Source organism: Phaethon lepturus, unplaced genomic scaffold (assembly GCF_000687285.1).
Source record: "Phaethon lepturus isolate BGI_N335 unplaced genomic scaffold, ASM68728v1 scaffold12414, whole genome shotgun sequence".
Classification (NCBI taxonomy): Eukaryota; Metazoa; Chordata; class Aves; order Phaethontiformes; family Phaethontidae; genus Phaethon; species Phaethon lepturus.
Genome location: NW_010534105.1, coordinates 119,789 through 138,858, shown reverse-complemented (window position 1 = coordinate 138,858; position 19,070 = coordinate 119,789). Strand labels below are relative to the sequence as shown.

The 19,070-nt window shown below is 36.7% G+C and overlaps 1 protein-coding gene across 1 annotated transcript in view; it reads right to left on the bottom strand.

Annotated features, from left to right (window-relative positions):
- ROBO2 (roundabout, axon guidance receptor, homolog 2 (Drosophila)) overlaps positions 1 to 19,070 on the bottom strand; it is a gene marked incomplete at its 3' end in the record, with an annotated part of 135,709 nt that overhangs the window by 59,742 nt on the left and 56,897 nt on the right. The window contains exons 9-13 of the mRNA XM_010285434.1: positions 15,127 to 15,208; positions 14,255 to 14,420; positions 12,364 to 12,530; positions 7,809 to 7,930; positions 956 to 1,187 (exon numbers count right to left, since the gene is read on the bottom strand). Of these exons, the coding sequence (XP_010283736.1) occupies positions 956 to 1,187; positions 7,809 to 7,930; positions 12,364 to 12,530; positions 14,255 to 14,420; positions 15,127 to 15,208 (769 nt within the window). The remainder of the gene's footprint in view (positions 1 to 955; positions 1,188 to 7,808; positions 7,931 to 12,363; positions 12,531 to 14,254; positions 14,421 to 15,126; positions 15,209 to 19,070) is intronic.

Genomic DNA, 19,070 nt, shown 5'->3' with positions numbered 1-19,070 from the left:
AAGATTTCACTCAAAACCCAGCAAAACCATATGAGCATTTTGAAACTTCACCAGTAATTTTTAATCTTGCTTTGAAAGAAATCAATGAAACAGAGAGAAGATGAACCTTCAGTGTTATGATCATCTTTCTACTTTTACAGGAGAGATTCTTCAGGCAAAGGTTGCATTAGATAGGTAGAAAGATAGGTTCCTTGTACATTTCTAAGAGAAAAAGACAAATATTATTTATATCTCACCTCACTCCCTTTACTTTTCAATAAAAAAGCAGTCCTGGAGTGCATATGTTTTAGCAAAACTATATACCATGCTACATATGTACATACAAATGCTTGTACATTTCAGTAGTGTAAACTGTTTACTATGTCTGCATCCTGCATGCTTCACAGAGGCTTGAAAGGTACTTAAGGAAATCCTCGGAAGGACTAAACAGGGCAGTTTCATGAACGGTGTGCTAACAGAAACAGTAAAGTAGCATGCCCTTGAGACTGGAGTTCCTTCAGACTAGTTAAATATCTGTCCTTCACTAGTCCCCATTTCCCAACCAAACTGTTCATCTACATTATGACCTGTTCAGAAAGATGTGCTTAATATCAAACACTTGTCTGCAAAATGTTTCACTTACTAGTTTTATTTTCAAAGTGCAGACCAAAGTCTTTTATTGCAGCAACACTGGTTATAAAAGAATGGCTGCAGTGCACACTTTTTGGAAGACCCAAAGCCGCCTGTACGTTAGAAAGACATATCAGACAGAATATAGGTGCTTTCTCATGGAATACAACACAAAACTGAATATTATATCAAATTCTAGTGCCAACCCTATAGCTAACAAACAGCAATCACATGGGAGAAATAGAGCTGAACATACGCATACACACAATAACCAAAATGGTCACTCTTGATTTCACCTCCAGTGCTAGGTATGAAAGCCTTTTGCTTTTCTGACCATTTTACTAACCTTCCTCTGTGGTACGAGCAGACTTTGATTCACTGTCCATTCCTTGGAATTCATTGAAATAAGGTCGAACTTTAATTTCGTAAGTGACTCCCTTTTTCAAGCTGACGAGGACAGCACTGCGCTCCGTTGGGACTTTGACCTCCAAATTCTGCCATACAGCTGGAGAAGGTAGGCCAGACGTTTGGCGATACATTACTCGGTAACCCTGAATAAACTGGGATTGGCGGTCAACCTAGAAATGACATTAAATAATACATCAATAAACATATTAAAATAGCAAAACTGTATAAAAAAAAACCCAAAACATTTGCCTAGAATACGTTCATCCTCATGAAAAAGAGAAAATTAACAGTTGTTTAAGATGCTAAGTTTAAAAATCAAACTGCCTTCTTGTAAGTCATTGTTGATTGTCTGTAAAGACCATTTTTCTCAAATTACTTGTTATAGAACATTTCTTTCTATTTTACTTTCTCCAGCTCTATATATCATGACAAATACCACCTTAAATCATAAAACAAGGCCCTACCCCTGCAAGAAATCATGAAAAGAGAACTTTGGCATAACGCTTATTGCATGTAAACTTATTAAGCACATCTTGGCTACTGATGTGCTGAAATATGAGAAGAAAAGAAAAACAAATTCTTTTCAGAAAAGGACAAGTCTTTGAAGATACTCTACATGCTTTCAGTTAGTCCATTACTTGGCTCACAGCTCATATTTTCATGAGATGCTCAGGAAAGTAAAGTAAACATAAGACAGATGCAGAAAAAACAACTTCCAAGGTCATGTGTTGTTCCTTGCGTCCACAGCCTATGCAGCCTGTTTGCTTCCTGGGGTTGTGATGCTCTCAGGCCATCAGATGGAGATGGAATGATGGTTTTGGTTCATATTTTATATGTTGGTAGGCAAGCACAATTCAAGATTGGACCATACATAGAAGTTTAACAATTCTAAGCTATCATAGCTATAAATAGGATTCTTATTTGAAGGAAAAACTAAAAATGTGTTTTATCTCAGAGAGGTTGCATGCAGTTTTTTTCTTGGGGAAAAAAAAAAGGCATGAAACAATGATTCGAGCTATTATGACGTTTGCATTCATTTTGCCTGAAAAAACGGTGAAAATAATTTGATGGATAAAACCAAGCCAAACCCAGCTGCTTCTGTAGCAATCAAATAAAGCGCCAAAAAAAGTGCAGCACAAATAACAAGACTAGCTGTTTGGTAAATGCCTTGGTTATAACTAAGATTCAACAAGTAGGATTTCTTTTCTGTTATTGATAATTTGCTAGCTCAAAGATATTTCAGAATTAGAGATACATTTGTTTGACTTCTCTTGAGAATAAATGAATTTAAGGCTGAAAACACAAACCAGGGTCTATTATGCTTCTCCTATAATCTTGTTACAGTTTATTGAGGCATTCAGAGGGGACACAGATTCTTAAGACATTAAAAAGCAGGGCAAGCAAGAAGAAAGCTTTATTTATGAGAGCAAAGCAGAAATGTCTTTCATCAAAACTGTCACCGTTAAAAACCTTGCAACATATGTTACAACAACATTAAGCTTGCATTTTATAAACTTCTCTACATTCACTTTAAGTGAATTTATGCACTGAAAGAGGGATATAACTCACAATAATAGCTTGTTAATACCGAAAGAATCAAGCTGTGTTTTTAAGAAGAACATTAAGCAGCTGTTTCCAGATGAAGGGAGTCTGTAAATCAGAGTAAATTGTTTTTATCCATGTTTGACTTTCATTAATTAAATGTTTTACGGACATAAAGACTTTATGAACCTCATGTTCACTGCAAAATTCAGCAAAAATAATGCTTTCATGCACTTTGTAATACAGATTCTCAACCTAAATTGATTTGATTCCTGCCTAACTTCTTAGTTACAAGCTACACTTGAAAGACGGCATAACTTTGTTAGAACTTTACGTTTTGTCTTTGCAGTGCTTTTAAGCTCTACTGACTGCTGCCTAGTAGAGAACATCTGAAAATTAAGAATTGACTAGGCTGAACAGTAACAGTGTGCTGCTCTAAACCAACCTGGAAAATGCTTTGTATGGCATGGTACAAACATAAGCACACCCACTAACTCACTGAGAAGAACTGGACCCCTATAGTATACCTATAGAATATCAATTTTGAGTCTTTCACACTTTGGTATCTACTTACACATAGGTAATACACAAATTATTCATATACCTGTTTTCCTCCTAGACTTCTAGGTTCTAAATGACCAAACAATACATGGAATATGAAAACAGAATGCAGTAGCACAACAAGGTTGCCATGTATATGGGTGCTATAAACTAGCTTGATTTTGGGCTCACACAAGTTTCACAGAGCCTTCAATTAGAAGTTTGATTACAACAGGGCTGAGTCATCTGCCTGAATTTCAGATTATTGACAGTGATTCCATTGTTCAGGATCTGGGAGAGTAGTTACGAAAAGAAATACTATGCATATGTAATGTTTTCGATTAACATCCAGTTGCATTCAAGTATCAAGGAGAGGATACGAAGCTCGCTCTCACGCCCACTTAAAGCTAGTCTGAATGAACAGGGCCTTTCATACGGTCAAAATGTTGGGTAACTACTCAGAGGGCACTTCACTTATTAAGAAAAGGTGGATCTTTTGTTTTGTTTGAAGTTTCTGATTAGTAAAAAATTACTCTTGGATCATTACATGGATTAATCAGAGATATCTGTGAAATACAGGACAGGTATATTTCACATACACACACACATGTATGTGTGTGTATATGTATATGTATGTATATATATATAAATACATGCACACACAGTCTTATATATAATACAAAGCCTGTGACATAACTTCCTCCATTTGTTATGTGGTAATTATGTGTCATGCCAACAGCAGGCCACTAAAAATATGCTTAGCATTGAAGAACTGCATTCAGCTGCGCTAAGCTCTGCAGGTTTGGTACACATTCACACATAGGCAGAGTTGCAGAAACATGCCCTGTGATTTGATGAAAGAATGTAATCAGTTCTAGGCGTCCTCCTTTCTCTTTTTTTGGTAAATGGCTGCCACTGCCTCATACGAACTACTTAGCATTATTATAGAGATTGCAGGAACTCTCTGTGCTGAATACTGGGATCAGAGAATATTTCTGGTCTTCCTGTGACGCCCTTAACTACTTCTGAATTTGCACAAGCGGCAGTGTCATCGAGTCGAAAGAGCTGCAACACTTGCTGAGGTAAAGATACACTTTTTCCCTCAAAAGGCAGATGGCAGAAAATGCAGATGCTTCTTTAAAAGACAGAAGAGATCAATTACTGGGTAGGTTCTGCTCAGCACTGACCTAATGCTTTAAGGTCACCTACAAGCGTAATGGTCCTGTATGCTCCTTCTCACACTCTTTTACGATGAATACATAGTGCAGGAGGTATCTACGAAACTGAACACAGCCCTTCACTTCTGCAGAACAGGAAACTCATTTTCCCTCCATGTTCAAATCTGCACATACCACAGCTGAACATGAGACAGGTACAATGGCTATATTAGATCATTCAGTTAGGCTATCAGATTGTTACAAAGATGGCAAGCAACTAATGCAGCTTATGCTGCAAATATAAGCTCCTTTCAGACAAAGCTGCTAATCTGCCCGCTAAAGACATTTTGCAATATGCTCTTTAGTATGTAAATTCCTACCCCAAAATATCCTAAGTAATACTCTGCTCCCATATCAATACCCACCGCAATCCTCCATCTGGGCACAATACCTTGCACGTCGTGCTGAACTCACTAGTACAGACTTGCAGTAATCTCTGGAAGTTCAAACAGCATTAGTATTTATCTATCTTACAAGAACAAGACAAAGGGTGATGCTACGCTGGAAGACTGTCTAAAGGACTTGACTCTTGAAGCTTCCAGTGAAGTACACTCATTTAAAATCAGTGTCAAATTACAAGACAGAGGTAAATAAATTACCCTTCTGCCTGGTAGCCTCCTAAAAGGCAGTCAGGATTTCAAAGCAACAATTCTTTTGCCATATTGAAGAATTGATTTTTATTCGTGCTTGTGCCACAGGGCTCCTTTATAATGCCAGGAAACTTTTCACGTTTGGCCCCTTATGAAACTCTCAGTTTAATGCCCAGTGAGGCTAGAAGTGCTGAACTATAGTTGAGGTCAGCTAAAAATAGTGCTTGGAGTACACAATATGCTGTTGCAATGCAAAATGCTCTGATAAAAGTAAAAATAAATCAGGCCCAAGGTTTAAAATTAGCCATATGATAACAGTGGGCATATCTGATTCTGTAAGTCTCATCAGCAATAAATACCTCTGCAACACACCTCTCTACATGTAAAGTTAGGATAATGGCACCTGTTTTTAATTGTGATGTTAAATACAGTATTATTTGTAAAGCACCCAAATGTTACGGTTGAGAGCATGACAGATAAGCAAGTATGCGAGACAAACTAATACTTTTTTATTTAGTGCAAGGTTTCAATGGTACGAAATTAATAAGACCTGGCACCACACAGTAAATAAAGAAGATAAAAAGAAATGTTGACTAGCTCCATGAAGACGAGATCCTGTATGTGACCAGATCATTACAGCTATACTTTAATACTTATGCACAAGAGGGATAAAATTAAGTGACAGTGAAAGCCTAACTTCTGACATCCCTCTTCTTTTTTTAAACACTGACTGTATAAGCCTCACCTTCTTTCAAAACAGATAAAATACGAGTGTATAAGTATATGTATATTTTAAAATTGCAACACAGTAGCAGAGAACTATTTCTGAAATTTTAAACTGAAATTTGGGAAAAAACCAAAAGAGAAAGCAAACCTAAAACAATCTCAGAGAGAAGGGAGAAATTTGGATTAATTTGCTGGGACTCAGGATGCCAGAAACTCAGTAATCAAGGACGTTCCTTGGTATTCACTCTTTGAATTGCAGAAAGTCAACACAAAGAGTCTTATGACTCTCATGGCACTTCTGTCCTTTTGTATGATAGCTACACTATCTAACCATTTTATATTAATAGTCTGGACTTTATTCTCTGGATAGAGTGGCTTTTTTTCCTAGAGACTATGGTTAATTAATTGGTTTTGTTCTGGTTGCTGGAAAGTTTCTAATTAGCTGTTCCAGAGATCTTTTTTTGTGTCTTTCTTCCCTTAGGCAATTCTGAAACATCTCTACAGAGGCCTGTATGCTTGTCGAGTGGCAGAGGGTCACTGCTTTGAGGGATCTTCCCAATAAGCTGATCTATCCACAGCATCGCTAACAATTTACCTTTACCTTAGCATGTTTTCTTCATTCATTACTTGTTCAGGAGGGGCACCAAAAGAGTCTTTATACACACACACACACATATATATGCACACACATATATACATATATTTGTTTCATTATAATATAATGAAATTGCTGACATTGAATAAAACTGAATTCTGGCTATACTGGGGCTTCCTTTTGTAGTATATGCTAAAGCAAGGGCAAGCCTATGAAATTATATTTCTGATAGCTGTCACACCCAAGAAAGGGGGACCGCGTGGATGTGATTACAATTACTGGCTGCTAACATCCAAAGTTTCTAAACTACTGACCCATCTGCCTGGGCAAACATCTGCTTGGGCAAAAGGGTTTGCTGCAAAGGTGCCTGGGTGGGAAAGTCAGCCTGTCCTGGAGTTATGTAGCTGAAACAGACAGCATTTTTAGAAAAGCAAGCTGAATGTTGACATCATCAACAGCAAAATGCAATGACACATTTTCTAAATAATCTTCAAAGAAAGACAAATTTGTGGGTTTCTCTCTTTATTCTAATCTGCCACCCAACTGTTGAAACCTGTCAGAACAAGAATGGCACATATATCCCCATAAATATGGCTGAGTTGTGCAAAAACAACAGTAATCCCTATAATACACAATCTATCACTGCACTTCTTATCTCCTGTTGTATAATCCCCTGTACACATTAACGTTTTAGTAATATTACATGTAGAAGAAAAACCCTGAGTATCGTGAATACCCCTTTAGCAGAATTCATCCTATATAATACAACTGTTTCAGTGATATGCACTGCAGTACTATGTCTCTCACTCTTCCACCCATGGCTCCCCTTCCTCTGGGGTAGATGCCCCAAGAACAAAGCATTCTTTTCTGCTGTGCAGTGCCCTAGGAACTCTCTCTCTTCTTCTACAGTTACAAATCCTTTCCTTCAAGCCTCAGGAAGGGAAACGTAGCATTTTGAAAGCCAAACGCTGTATCAGAAATTCTACCCAGTAGTTTGACCCCTCAAATAGAAATGTTGTTAAGTACTGCCAAAAAGATTCTGGTCTTCTATAATGAAAGGATATCCACTGATTGAGGGTAAGGCTTATGCTAAAAAAAACCAGATATTACATAGTGGATCAGGCATCAGCACCACGTGCTTCTGACCTCACTACAAGTGCCCTATAGGAAAACTATTTTTGCATTTTAGGGTCACCAAATAATAGGGTATTGTCAGAGGTCCCTATGCCTTGAAGTGGAAAGTGCTTTTTCATACAGCAATTTCATGTTGATATTTAACTTTATTTTTTGACATGCACAGTAATGAGTCCACAGATCAATTATCCTTTAGATTATGATGTTAAGCATATTCATATTTATAATACTTTTCTAGTCAGACAGCTAGCTTGCTTTGAGCTGAACTCTGAAGACTTTGAACCTGCCTGACTTGAAAGAGAAAATAAAAAGACCATTTCATTACCACATATATATGCTTGTATAATGTTTGAAGTCAAGACTGGAGCTTTTCAGGGTAGTAAAAAACTGCAGGGATAAATAGGCAAAATTAAAGTCCTATTAAGGGAATAATAACAGAAGCCTTACCGTCCAGGTGACTTGAACAGTTGTGGGTGTCAGCACAACAGGATTATGCAGTCGTACAATGACGTCTCCCAGTTCTTTCTGGACTTGCCTGTGATCCACACCTTGTGCTGGTGGGCTGATATCTGCCAGGCCAGGCATATACATGAAAGCATTATTTTAATGAGTAGAGTTATATATGGCATCAATAAGAATGACAGAACAGCTTAACGACCTGATCTAAACACCCGTTATAGTCCTGTTTTAAAAACAATACAGTACTAAGCTTTAAATATGAACTCCAAAGCATATCAAGTAATGCAAACAAACCATTCACTTTTAGCTGCTTAAGAAATAATGAAATATAAAGATGCTTAAATGAGTATTCAGACTCAATAGCAAAGTTTTCTCAGATCTGGTAAGTGATGAGAGAGATGCAATATTCACTAGTTCCAAAATACTCAGATGATAATAATAATAATGTTGCCCAGATGTCTGGAACCAAATTGGTTAGTATAATTGAAGAAAATGAACAGGTTCTTTTTTATTTTCTTAGAGCATACATGACATTAAGTCATTATGTTTCCAAACTTCCACTAAGCTTCCCCTCCCCACATGCCATGCACACAAGAAAAAAAACACTAAAAATAGCGTTTTCTTCGGCAAAGTAAATTTTCCCTTTACAGCTATAGATAATGAAATCTAGTGCAAATATGAAAAAAATAATTAATTTATGAAGCCAAACTGATGCTGGTCTAATAAACAGCCAACAAAAACTCTCTACCACAAAAATTTTCTCTTCAAGATTATGTCAAAGACACCTTCAAAGTGTGTGGGGAAATTATTTCTTTTAGTCAAAATCTGAAGGAATTTGATCACTTTGTATACATCAATGGAAAACTGTGACTCCATTTCCAGCACCACAGGTGGCCCTAGTACCTAGTCCTTAGGGACCACATTTGGGTTATGCTATTGTGTTACACTGAATGAAGCTCTATTAATTTTGCTAAACAGGAACTGCAAATACAAAATATGTGTCAGAAAATGGAGAAGGAGATGTGCAATGTGTCTTTTTAGTGATAGTTTCTGGAAATCATAATTTTCTGTAGCATTGCGCCAAAAGGAGAATGTTGAGTTACAGCTATCACCCAGCTAATATATCACCATAGCACGCCCCTTCCCTGCAATTTAGACAGAAATGAAGGCACTTTCTAGGAGACAGTGAAGTCTGGATCCCTTCAGTGGATCCTTCAAGGATCTTAAAACACTGTTCTTGATCAACAATTACAGATGCCCTTACTATGTCAATCGCTTATGTGGATTGCATAACGCCTGTTAGAAATACACACAGTGATCATTTCTGCTGGAATTTGCTTGTAATTTTTCCAGCGAAAAATTGGATTTTGGAACACAAGCACAGATTATATTCAGGAAGGCCCACTACGTTATGGCTGTGCCTGCCTAGGCACCTGTGAATTCTGCTTGATTTTCCCGTAGGATTCATTAGCCAAAGACACTTTTGTTCTTATTGGATCAACATCGTGTCCTTGTGAAGAGAATACATACATAAAAGGTTTTTTCCCCCCTCTGATGGCCTTAGATACGGGAGTTCACAACATGTGATTTCTTTTTATCTATCTTCTAAATATTATTAAGAAGACATAAAAGTGCCTTTAAAACTGAAACATTTAAATATAACAACTGAGTTTGAATCACGTGCCTCCAGATTTTGAAAGTAGTTTTTGATCATCAACATTACAGCTTCACAATTCTCGATTGTTATAGATTCTGAGCCACCAATAAATAATATTGCCACAGGCTTCTACTGATATTCAAATGAAAATGGTTTCATGGACCTCCACAGGGAATATAATCCAAATATGGATGTCACTGAAGGAGCTTGTCTCGCAAATTATGCCTATTCAAAGTGACCACGAAACAGACAGATAGAATAAAATAAATCTGTAAGACAGCAACTCAGGCTGGTTTACAGGATGATAATTTATGCTGCTATCCACAAAAGGCTATGATCCTTGGTACAAAATACCTACAGCTACTCAGGACTACATTTTAGGTCAAGTTACCCTGTGGTATACAACCAACAAAGTAGCTATATTCCCTCAGGAGAAAAGACATTTCTACATAGTGTATTTGTATGAACAGCATTTCATCATTTTAATGGGACATATGTCCAGAAGTAAGTGAGTAACATGGGCTAGAAACAATAAGAAACGAGTATCAAGATGTACATGGGGAATTCTGTTTTCTAGTATGTACACTTGGAAACATATACATATGTGATGCTCACAGTCTTGTAATGTCATTTTCACATTACTAGGAGACTCCTGGTGGAAAAGCAGTTGATCTACATAGAAGGACATTGTCAAATACTGGAATAATAAAATCATGACTCAAGCAAAACTGTCTCAAGACACTATATTCTGATCATAGTTAAGAGGTCTCTAAAATTAAATTATTTATATATTTTCTCTAACCTCTCTTTTAACAGCTTCCAGTGAACTTATTATTAGTTGCTAGTAATTCAAATTCCAGAGGTAGGATTATTATTAAAGAAACTATATAGTTTCTTTAAAGTCTTTAAAGTGTTTTTTTAATGTATGGTTTGGTCTGTTAATAATCCAAACAAGAAATCAAATCTTTTTTTAGAGTAATTACTGATTTCTCTGTCCTTATTTGATTTAAGTCATAGAAGGTAAACCTTTTGAAAGTGCCTGATTGTCTACTTGTAGTCCACTGGTGAAAATATACATAAAATCCTATTACTTGTATTTGCTATGCTTAATACCAGGAAATTAAACACTCAGCTATTAAAGCTACCACAGACACCTGTTGCAAAATTATATAGCACTGTTTTAGCTGGTTTTTTCCTCCTCCGTGGCCACTGTGAATAGGCTTTCTACTGTGTGTCAGCTTCTTCTGTGAGCCTGAATTGAATTCAGGCATAATTAGAAATCACATCAAAACATTATGTTAATTTTCAATTGATTTTATGATTTAATTCTATTAAACTGCAGGCTTGCAAAGAAGCTATAAATCCTGTACATGTCTCAGTGTGCTTGACTGCTAAACAGCTTCTGGAAATGGAAGCCGCAACACATGCTGTAGCTAATTAAAAGACATGTTTTTACTGAAATCAAATTGCTTGTCAGTATGTCAGATAAAAAGTCTATACTTGACACTCAAATGCCAAACAAAGTTGTTTTTTCAACTGGGTGATAAGTTATGCAGACTAAAAGGCTGGTGCAATGAAAAGCATGAGTCACCCTAAAATAGTGGGGGAGTAAGAAAGAGAAGAAAACTTGTGATAGTCTGTGGATAGTCAAGCTATGCCCTGCCCAAGTCACTCCTTCAGCTTTTCGGAAAGCAGCTCTGTTTCTCCTTTTACAGCAGTGATTACCATTTTGAGGGGATAATTATCAAGGACAGATTTATTCAGGAATAGACTAGCATGAGACAGGTTGGATGTGATGGTTATGTGATGAAGAAATACCACCCTACTCTTGCTTCTCTCTTTCCATCTAGGATCAGCAAAGGCCCCAAACCACTTACGCACGTGGGAGGCTGACACAGGATGCACTCTCCACACACACTTTTATAACTGCCGTAAACAAAGACAGGGGATCTCATTCTAAATTAACTGTGAGAGGAGCTATTACTTTGGACTTGAAAAAATTACGATTCCAAAAAATTATTAACTCCTGTATTCCAACCTGTTTAACACAGAACTATACTCTTTAATGAAGTATTAAAGCAATGTGTTCTCAAAGCCAAAAAAAAACATGCTGTGAAGAGAAGTTTGTTTGTGGCAGTTATATGCGGTTAGAAATTGATGTAATGTGAACAGAATTCAATAGTCAATTCAATAGGAATGAAGGATCACAGCTATCAATTGTATCACCACCCTATAAATGAGGGATTTCACTTCAGCCTTCCCTCTTGGATTATGCAATGGGTTAACATAAAGAATTCAGAACTCTAGGTATATAAATGGAAGACCCATACTTTTCTCAGAAGAACTTCAAAATATTCTTAGCATGCAGATGCCTTAATTTACATGAAATCTCTGCCTAAATGTTGGACCAGATTAATCAATACACTACAGATATTTTGTGCAATTCTTTTGATTAATGCTAAACATGGTGTCTGTCATAAGCACTAGTTATAGTATATCCCTATTATAATAATGGAGAAGTAGTAAGGACACGGAGAGAAGATACTGAGGAGAGCATGGTATTCAGAGCACTTTTCAGAAAAGCTTGGGTAACTCACATTACTTTCAACAGAAACCAGGCATCAAGGAGCACACCTAGCCCAAGTGAACTGCAAAACAAAAGGTCTACAATGCACCAGGGATTAAAGAGCCAACCTATCTCTCCTCTTAAGCCCCAGACTGATAGAGTGAACATGGAACTATTTTTTATCTTCATACGTTAAGCTCGATTCACGATTCCTTCAGCCAGAGTGCTAAAGCCAAATGGCCAGACTGACCTATTGGTCAACTCTCAGTTCCTTCTTTCTATTTTAGCTCAAGCACGGAAGCCTTAATAATTACTATTACCTTGTGTTCGGACAGGATCTGACATAGGGCTGGGATCACTCAGACCTTGTGAATTGATAGCTCTCACCATAAACAGGTAGATTGTATTGGGGCGCAGTACTCTCACAGTGTAGAGAGTGGTCTTCACATGGTTAGCCACTGTTTGCCAACTATTGCTCACGGATTGACTGCAATGAGAAGAGGATCGAGGATTATAGACCAATGCAAGTGAAAAATAAAGAAGTGAAAGGACCTACTTTTGTAACCCAGTGTCAAGTCTTAAGTACAGGAAAATGTAGTAAAAGCAGGGTAAAAATAAAAAAAATTGGTTTCAGTTAATTCCTCAAGACAGGATAAAAAAAACCCACAGCTGTCAAAAGTATTTCTCCTTTCAACAGAAACAAAAGCTTTTGCTTTCTCTCTAAAATAAATACCTGCAAAAGGAAAGTGTGGAAAGCTGTAAAGTAAATTTGAATGATAAATAGGCCTCTCTTGAACATAAATCTTAGGAAAGAAAATCCTGTTAAAAGAATAATTTTCTATAATGCTAGGTAAATTATGTCAATAAATTGTCATTGGAAGAACTCTCCTTGAACTAAATTCATACTCAAAGTTACAAAAAAAAATAAAGGTCTGAAAACATGCTTATAACTTAAGGGAAGTATATGAATATTTTTTTCTGTCCCTACATTTTCCATTGGACATTATTATAATTAGATTACAATCCACTGTATGAAGTGATTACAAGTGTGATTGTCAAAACAGCTTTTAATGAAAATGCCTGGCTTTTGTTAAAGTTATTGATGGGACACCATTAAAGCTTATCTAGGGTGATATATCACAAAACTTTAAAGAGAAAATTTGATTTTCTTGTGCTTTGTTGTATAGCATTGATTAAAAGATTCTTTAAATATATCAAAAGGAAAAAGAAAATGGAAAGCTACGAGTTTCGTGTTGTTTCAATCGTTTCATTTATGTAATGCATAAAGGATAGTACAAGTTCCAGTCCAGTATGCACACAGTAATGTTCTTTGCATATTAACATAGCAGAATGAAGCATTTTCACTATAACTTCTTAAATTTGCAGGCATATGATTTTGACAAATTCTTGCATGAATTTTAATTAAAAGATGAACTAAATTATTTGTCATTTTTTGCACATCTTGATTAAGAAAAACATTTAAAGACATGCACATTTTTAAGCAGAAGTGTATATTACAAATACACGAGCGAGGTATGGCCCATGCTTAAACAAACTTGCTGAACTGGGGACCAGGAATTCTTTCCTACCACTCTTAAGTGGTGCTGTGTGGAAGGGAGCAGCTGGATCCTCTTCAACCTCAGGCTGCAGGATGAAATCCTAAATTATCAACACTAGCCTTTTCAGTTAAAATTTTTAATCTGTCTAAAACAAACAGTAAAAAAATAGAAATTTTTTTAAAGAGTCAAAGTGCTTTGACTCTTTAATAGGTGCTGCTTTAACAAGAACAGGAATTAAAGTGTGCAGAGAGGCCCCAGGATTATCCACTTATTTTCAGATTATTTTTACTGATAGTCAGGATAACACTGGCCCAAATGATTTGACCTGCAGCATTCCCACAGGAGACTCCCTCTGATCATCAATGCTAAGGGAAAAGTAACAAATAATGACTGCATTGTCCTGTTATAGTCCTGTTGACCTGAAGAAATAGTTAGATGCTCCTCTAATTAATCATTTAGAAAGAAGTGATAAATAGAAAAAAAATCAATTTAAAAAATAAGAAGCATTGCCTGCCATTGGAGTTGAGTCTTTTAATGAACTTCTAATGATACGTGTAGGCTCCAAAAGAACACCACAACACCGGGAGAACAGCTGGTACCAGGGTTTAAGCAAAATTAGAAAGGAAGATTAAAAGTAGAATAATTCACATACCTAAAAGCCTCAATGATATATGCACTGGCTGGTAGGCTTCCAGGGGTCCCTGGTTGCCAGGACAGAGTGACACTGTTCTTAGTAACATCAGTGACCTGAGGTTTAGATGGTGGCCCAGGGAGGTCATTTATATCATAATTTTTACTGACTGTTGCTCCACCAGATTCTGTAAGGGGCAAATACAAAACAATTACTCTTTATCCTTGATTGTGTAATTTTGCTCAAAATAGAAGATTAAAAGGAAAAACACGACAAACATCTGCAAAATCAGCAGAACCAATGTTCTTAATCTGTAAAAAACGAAATCAACAATTGCATTACCACGTATGTATTTGGATGAAGAGCTATCATTCTTTAGGTGCACACTGAAAGAAAAACCCCACAAAACTCAAAAGGTTGTATATAAATACATTAAAAAAAAAGAAAAGAAAAAATAACCAAAAAGATCAGCTTTGCTGAAAATTACATAAAATATCAAAACCTCAGCTACTAGAAGGCTGAGAAGGTTCCTATATCCAGATCAACTCCAGTAGTCACAGAGAGCACACTGGACTTTGATAAGACTCTGTGTAGGCATAATAGTTTTCTCGCCCAAGCCAATTACTGGATGAACGCACAGTTTATTAATACTCATGTTTAGAAGAGTTATGGCATACCACTGTCACTGGAGACAAATACAAGCTGTTGTAATGTCAATGGCCATTTAAAGATAATAGCAATGAAATGAAAGGCCTGTGAAGAAACCCAGTCTTCACACCTAAAACTTCTCCATCTCAATCCCAGAATTTCTAGAATGGATGATCTGACTGCTCTGATGTAGTCTACACTTCCATTTTGCGCCAACTGAAAAACAGCCCCTGGACATCGCTTACCTGTCACCTCCAGCACAGCACTCCAAGATGTCTCCCCACTGGAACTTGTAGCAACACAAGTGTAAGTCCCAGTATCGGACAGCTAGACATGAAAAAACAGTTAAAGGCTGTTTTAACAATCTTTTAGAGTCAGCTGACAGAGTTTACTCCAATTTTCTTTTTTCTAAATGTTTCTTGGTAAGAAGGACTTAGCCTACAGTTTACACCAGACTACAGGGCACCAGACAGACATTTTCAAACAATCGTTTAATGGTGGCTTACTTTTAAAGAACTATAATAAGATTACTTGCTTCTAGTACTTTTCTAATTCTAATTTTTATATTGTTAGTGGTACCAGTACAGCACGTAAGTGCTCCAGAATGGATGTTTTAATGTCAATCTTTGTATTGGTTACAACAAATACAGGTGAAATCAGGTAACAATATAACAACAATTAACTTCTTAGAGGATAAAAACTCTATGATGACCAAGAGATGCAGTTTCCAGTGCCAGGAAAGCTGTTAGATCATCTTATACTCTTATGATAGATGAAGTAATTTCTGTACCGGCCACCACACATACAAATACTGTTGCTGAGACTTAACAGTGGTTGTCTCTACACAGACAGTCCTCCAAGCCATTTTCAAATGCCAAAGGTAAATCAGATCCTACACCACACTTACCTTTCTTCTGTTTCACATGGGATTTTATTTCAGGCTTTGTAAGGTACTTTGGTAGCAAAAAAAACCCCATTTGTATAAAACTGTTGTGATTCCCTTCATATATAGTTCACATATTTCAAATTTATTTGGGGGAACTGTTTTGAATTATATTGTCAATATTAATGTCATTGCTGTATAAATTGTTCTACTGGAAAATTTGCTAAGGTATTTGCTATTCCTTACTTAAATGTAAAGCAAAGATTTCTGAGACAGGAAATAGTGAAGACTACAACGATGGGTGGAAAATGGTAACTCTACAAAGCACACAATATACAGAGGAGCCTCCTACCATCATGTATAAAGTATGATAATCTAGAGATGGAAGCAGAAGAGGGAGAGTGCTGACTCTAGTGGTAAAAGAGAAGAATTATATTCATCACCAGATGACTTGACGGAAATAGGACTGCATCCAAGAAGCTTTATTGGACTTCAAGCAATTGTAATGGGTGTTCTGCTAAATGCAGATTGGCACTATAGCAAAAGTGCTTACTCTTCACTCTTCAAGAAGAATGTCAAGACAAGTAAGTGAGATGCTCTTTAGATTACTTGTTGATATAAAATTTAACTGATTTTTTACTTTTTCATGTCTGAATTTTGTTGGTATTTTCTTCAGATACACTGGGACTGCAGTGTACCATTCTTAGGGCAGGAAGCAACAAATTAATGCCAGTTCAATAGTCTGAATGAGCATGACATGCATTTTAGGAGGTGCTTTTGCCATGAAATACAAGCAATAATTAAGCCCCTCTGACAATGCCTCAGAGACTCAAAATATAGAGATACTGCTAATGAAATGAGAAAGACTCTTGAAAAGAGACAGATTTTCCAGAGGAGAGCACCTTACTGCATTCTGAAGTAGTGCTTTATTTTTCTTCTTCCGAGCTCTTATTAAATATATAATTCTTCATTATGTGATAATGGAGAATATTTCTCAAGGCTATGGTTTTCAACTTCATTTGTGTACTACCATTACAGACAGTGTATGGCATACACACTGAGCATACAACAGAGCAACTTGCAGAAGGCAAACTCAACATATAAAGCAAGCTGGAGATATGCTGCTTCTTGCAAGTTACGGTGAATTATCTAACTCCTAGACTGTGGATGGATTAGATACAGACATAGTGTACTGATAATTCATTACTTCATAATTCATTCATTATTATTTATACTTTTTTTGTTGTTTAGAAAAACCAACAGGGGAGGTGGATGGAAAATCTTTGCTATTCAGTAAAATAAACAGTTTTCTTCCTTAGTTAATGCAGGTGTCTAACTCTGGTGTGGTACATTTCTACAGAGCAGAAGGAAGTTTTCCATCAGTGTGGACCTGTTGAAAAGGGTACTGAGTGATGTATCTGAGGTTTTAGTTGTCTTCCTCAGAGCAACTGGGAAGATTTGCTCATCAGAAAAATCTCTAGGTCCATGTTTATGATTGTGGCCCATGGGTTACTGTGACTGCTGCAGAGTCCTGAATAATTTGATTTACACACGGAAAGAGAGTTACATAGCAGAAGAGGATGGTCTCAAAGGTTTAAATAGTAGTGGCTCATCTTTACCCATATCTTGAAATCTTTTATAATTGCCATAGTGATTATTATTTGTGAGGGGCGGAGAAGGCTGAGGACTGTGGCTGATAAATATTAATTCATTTTGAACTTGGGTATGTAAGTGTACTTGGACATATAGCGTGGACATTTTTTGCTTAGGAAGTGTTGATAGTCCTTGCTCAGGTAGACCTTGGAGAAAAGTTAAACATGCCAGATTTAAATCCATATTTAATTCCGAAAAACTGCTAGGTACAGGAGAAATCTGGTTTTTATGGTTGTGTGTGTTTTTTGTTCTTAAGTCCGAGTCAAACAGTGCACATTACTGCAATCGAGGGGTTTATAAAAAATGTCTTTCTGAGCCTTTAAGGAAAATTAGTTACTACTGAATGAGCCACTTAAGGATCAATAAAAGCTTCATGCCTTTCAAAACCACACTCGCTACTAATACTGTTTTCTTCTCCCCTTGCAAGCAATTTTTTTTCCTTTCGTTTACAGACCTTGTGCCTCTAACAGCGAGATTAATGCACTGGCACGATTCAGAACCAATTTCATTGTTTGCATAGCTGCATGCAGACAGGTATCCCAGGAGCTTCTGCCTCATGGACACTCCACAGAAGCCCATCATCAATGCCTGAAAGTTTGTTTGAAATCAGTAAGCTTCCACCTTTAATTGCTGCTTTCTAACACTACTGGGGAATCTTGACTATTCAAGCGCACTCTTTAATCCAGCTCTACAGGAAAAATGCATTAACCTTCATGGCCTAAACCTGCCTTCAGCCCAGGGAGGAAGGATAAATTGTTTACTTGAGGAAAGCTAGCATAAATTTTTTAATAAATTCCATTTTGTTCCAAGGAAGTTAACAATTCATCTATGATCACTGATGAGATGGTATCAGAAAGCAAAACTGCACTTTATGTCTTTGTCCTCAGTAGCTATGTTTATTGCCTTTTTTGGATGGCAAAGCTAAGTATAGAAATTACTACCGTTAAATGGTTTCTGAAATTGTCTTTAAGTTCTTGACAAATAATTACATTTACCTTATTATTTTTCCATATACATGCTTGTCCACATACACACAAGCAACTAGACATTTTTATCTTTGAGCAGGGAAAAAATTAAAAGCCCAAATAAAGATTAGTGATGCAATGTTGATCAACAAAATCTGACATTATACTATTTGGAATATTATAAGATTTCTTTGTAATTTTAAGAAATCATATTATCTCATGTGTCAACGTGTAAATATTACGATAGGCATTTTGTTTTGAATAGAAATCCCTCTGCACATGACTGCCTGTATGTTACAGTACTAGTTGTCTTCTCCCATCCGCAGACTTATGGAACATCTCCAGCAAGCATAACATTGGAATAAATCAGCCAGCTCAAGACTGCCAAGACTCGTTGATGGAGAAAGTTCACGGCCAAACCCTGATGAACTCCAGAATCGCTTGCTAGCACAATAGCTCCTTGGAAAATTATGATCAGGTGTTAAAACTTACAGCAGTTCACTTTCGGCATAGACAAGAGGCCAACAGCTTCATGGTAAGACTGACTGAAAAGATGATGAAGGCCTGTCCTTTTATATGTCTATCCATCCCCAACTCAGGTGTTTTATAGCAATATATGTAAGATTTTAAATATCATTTCCATTCTTGGGCAATTCTAATAGAAATATCTGAATCTAGTTTGGCTCTT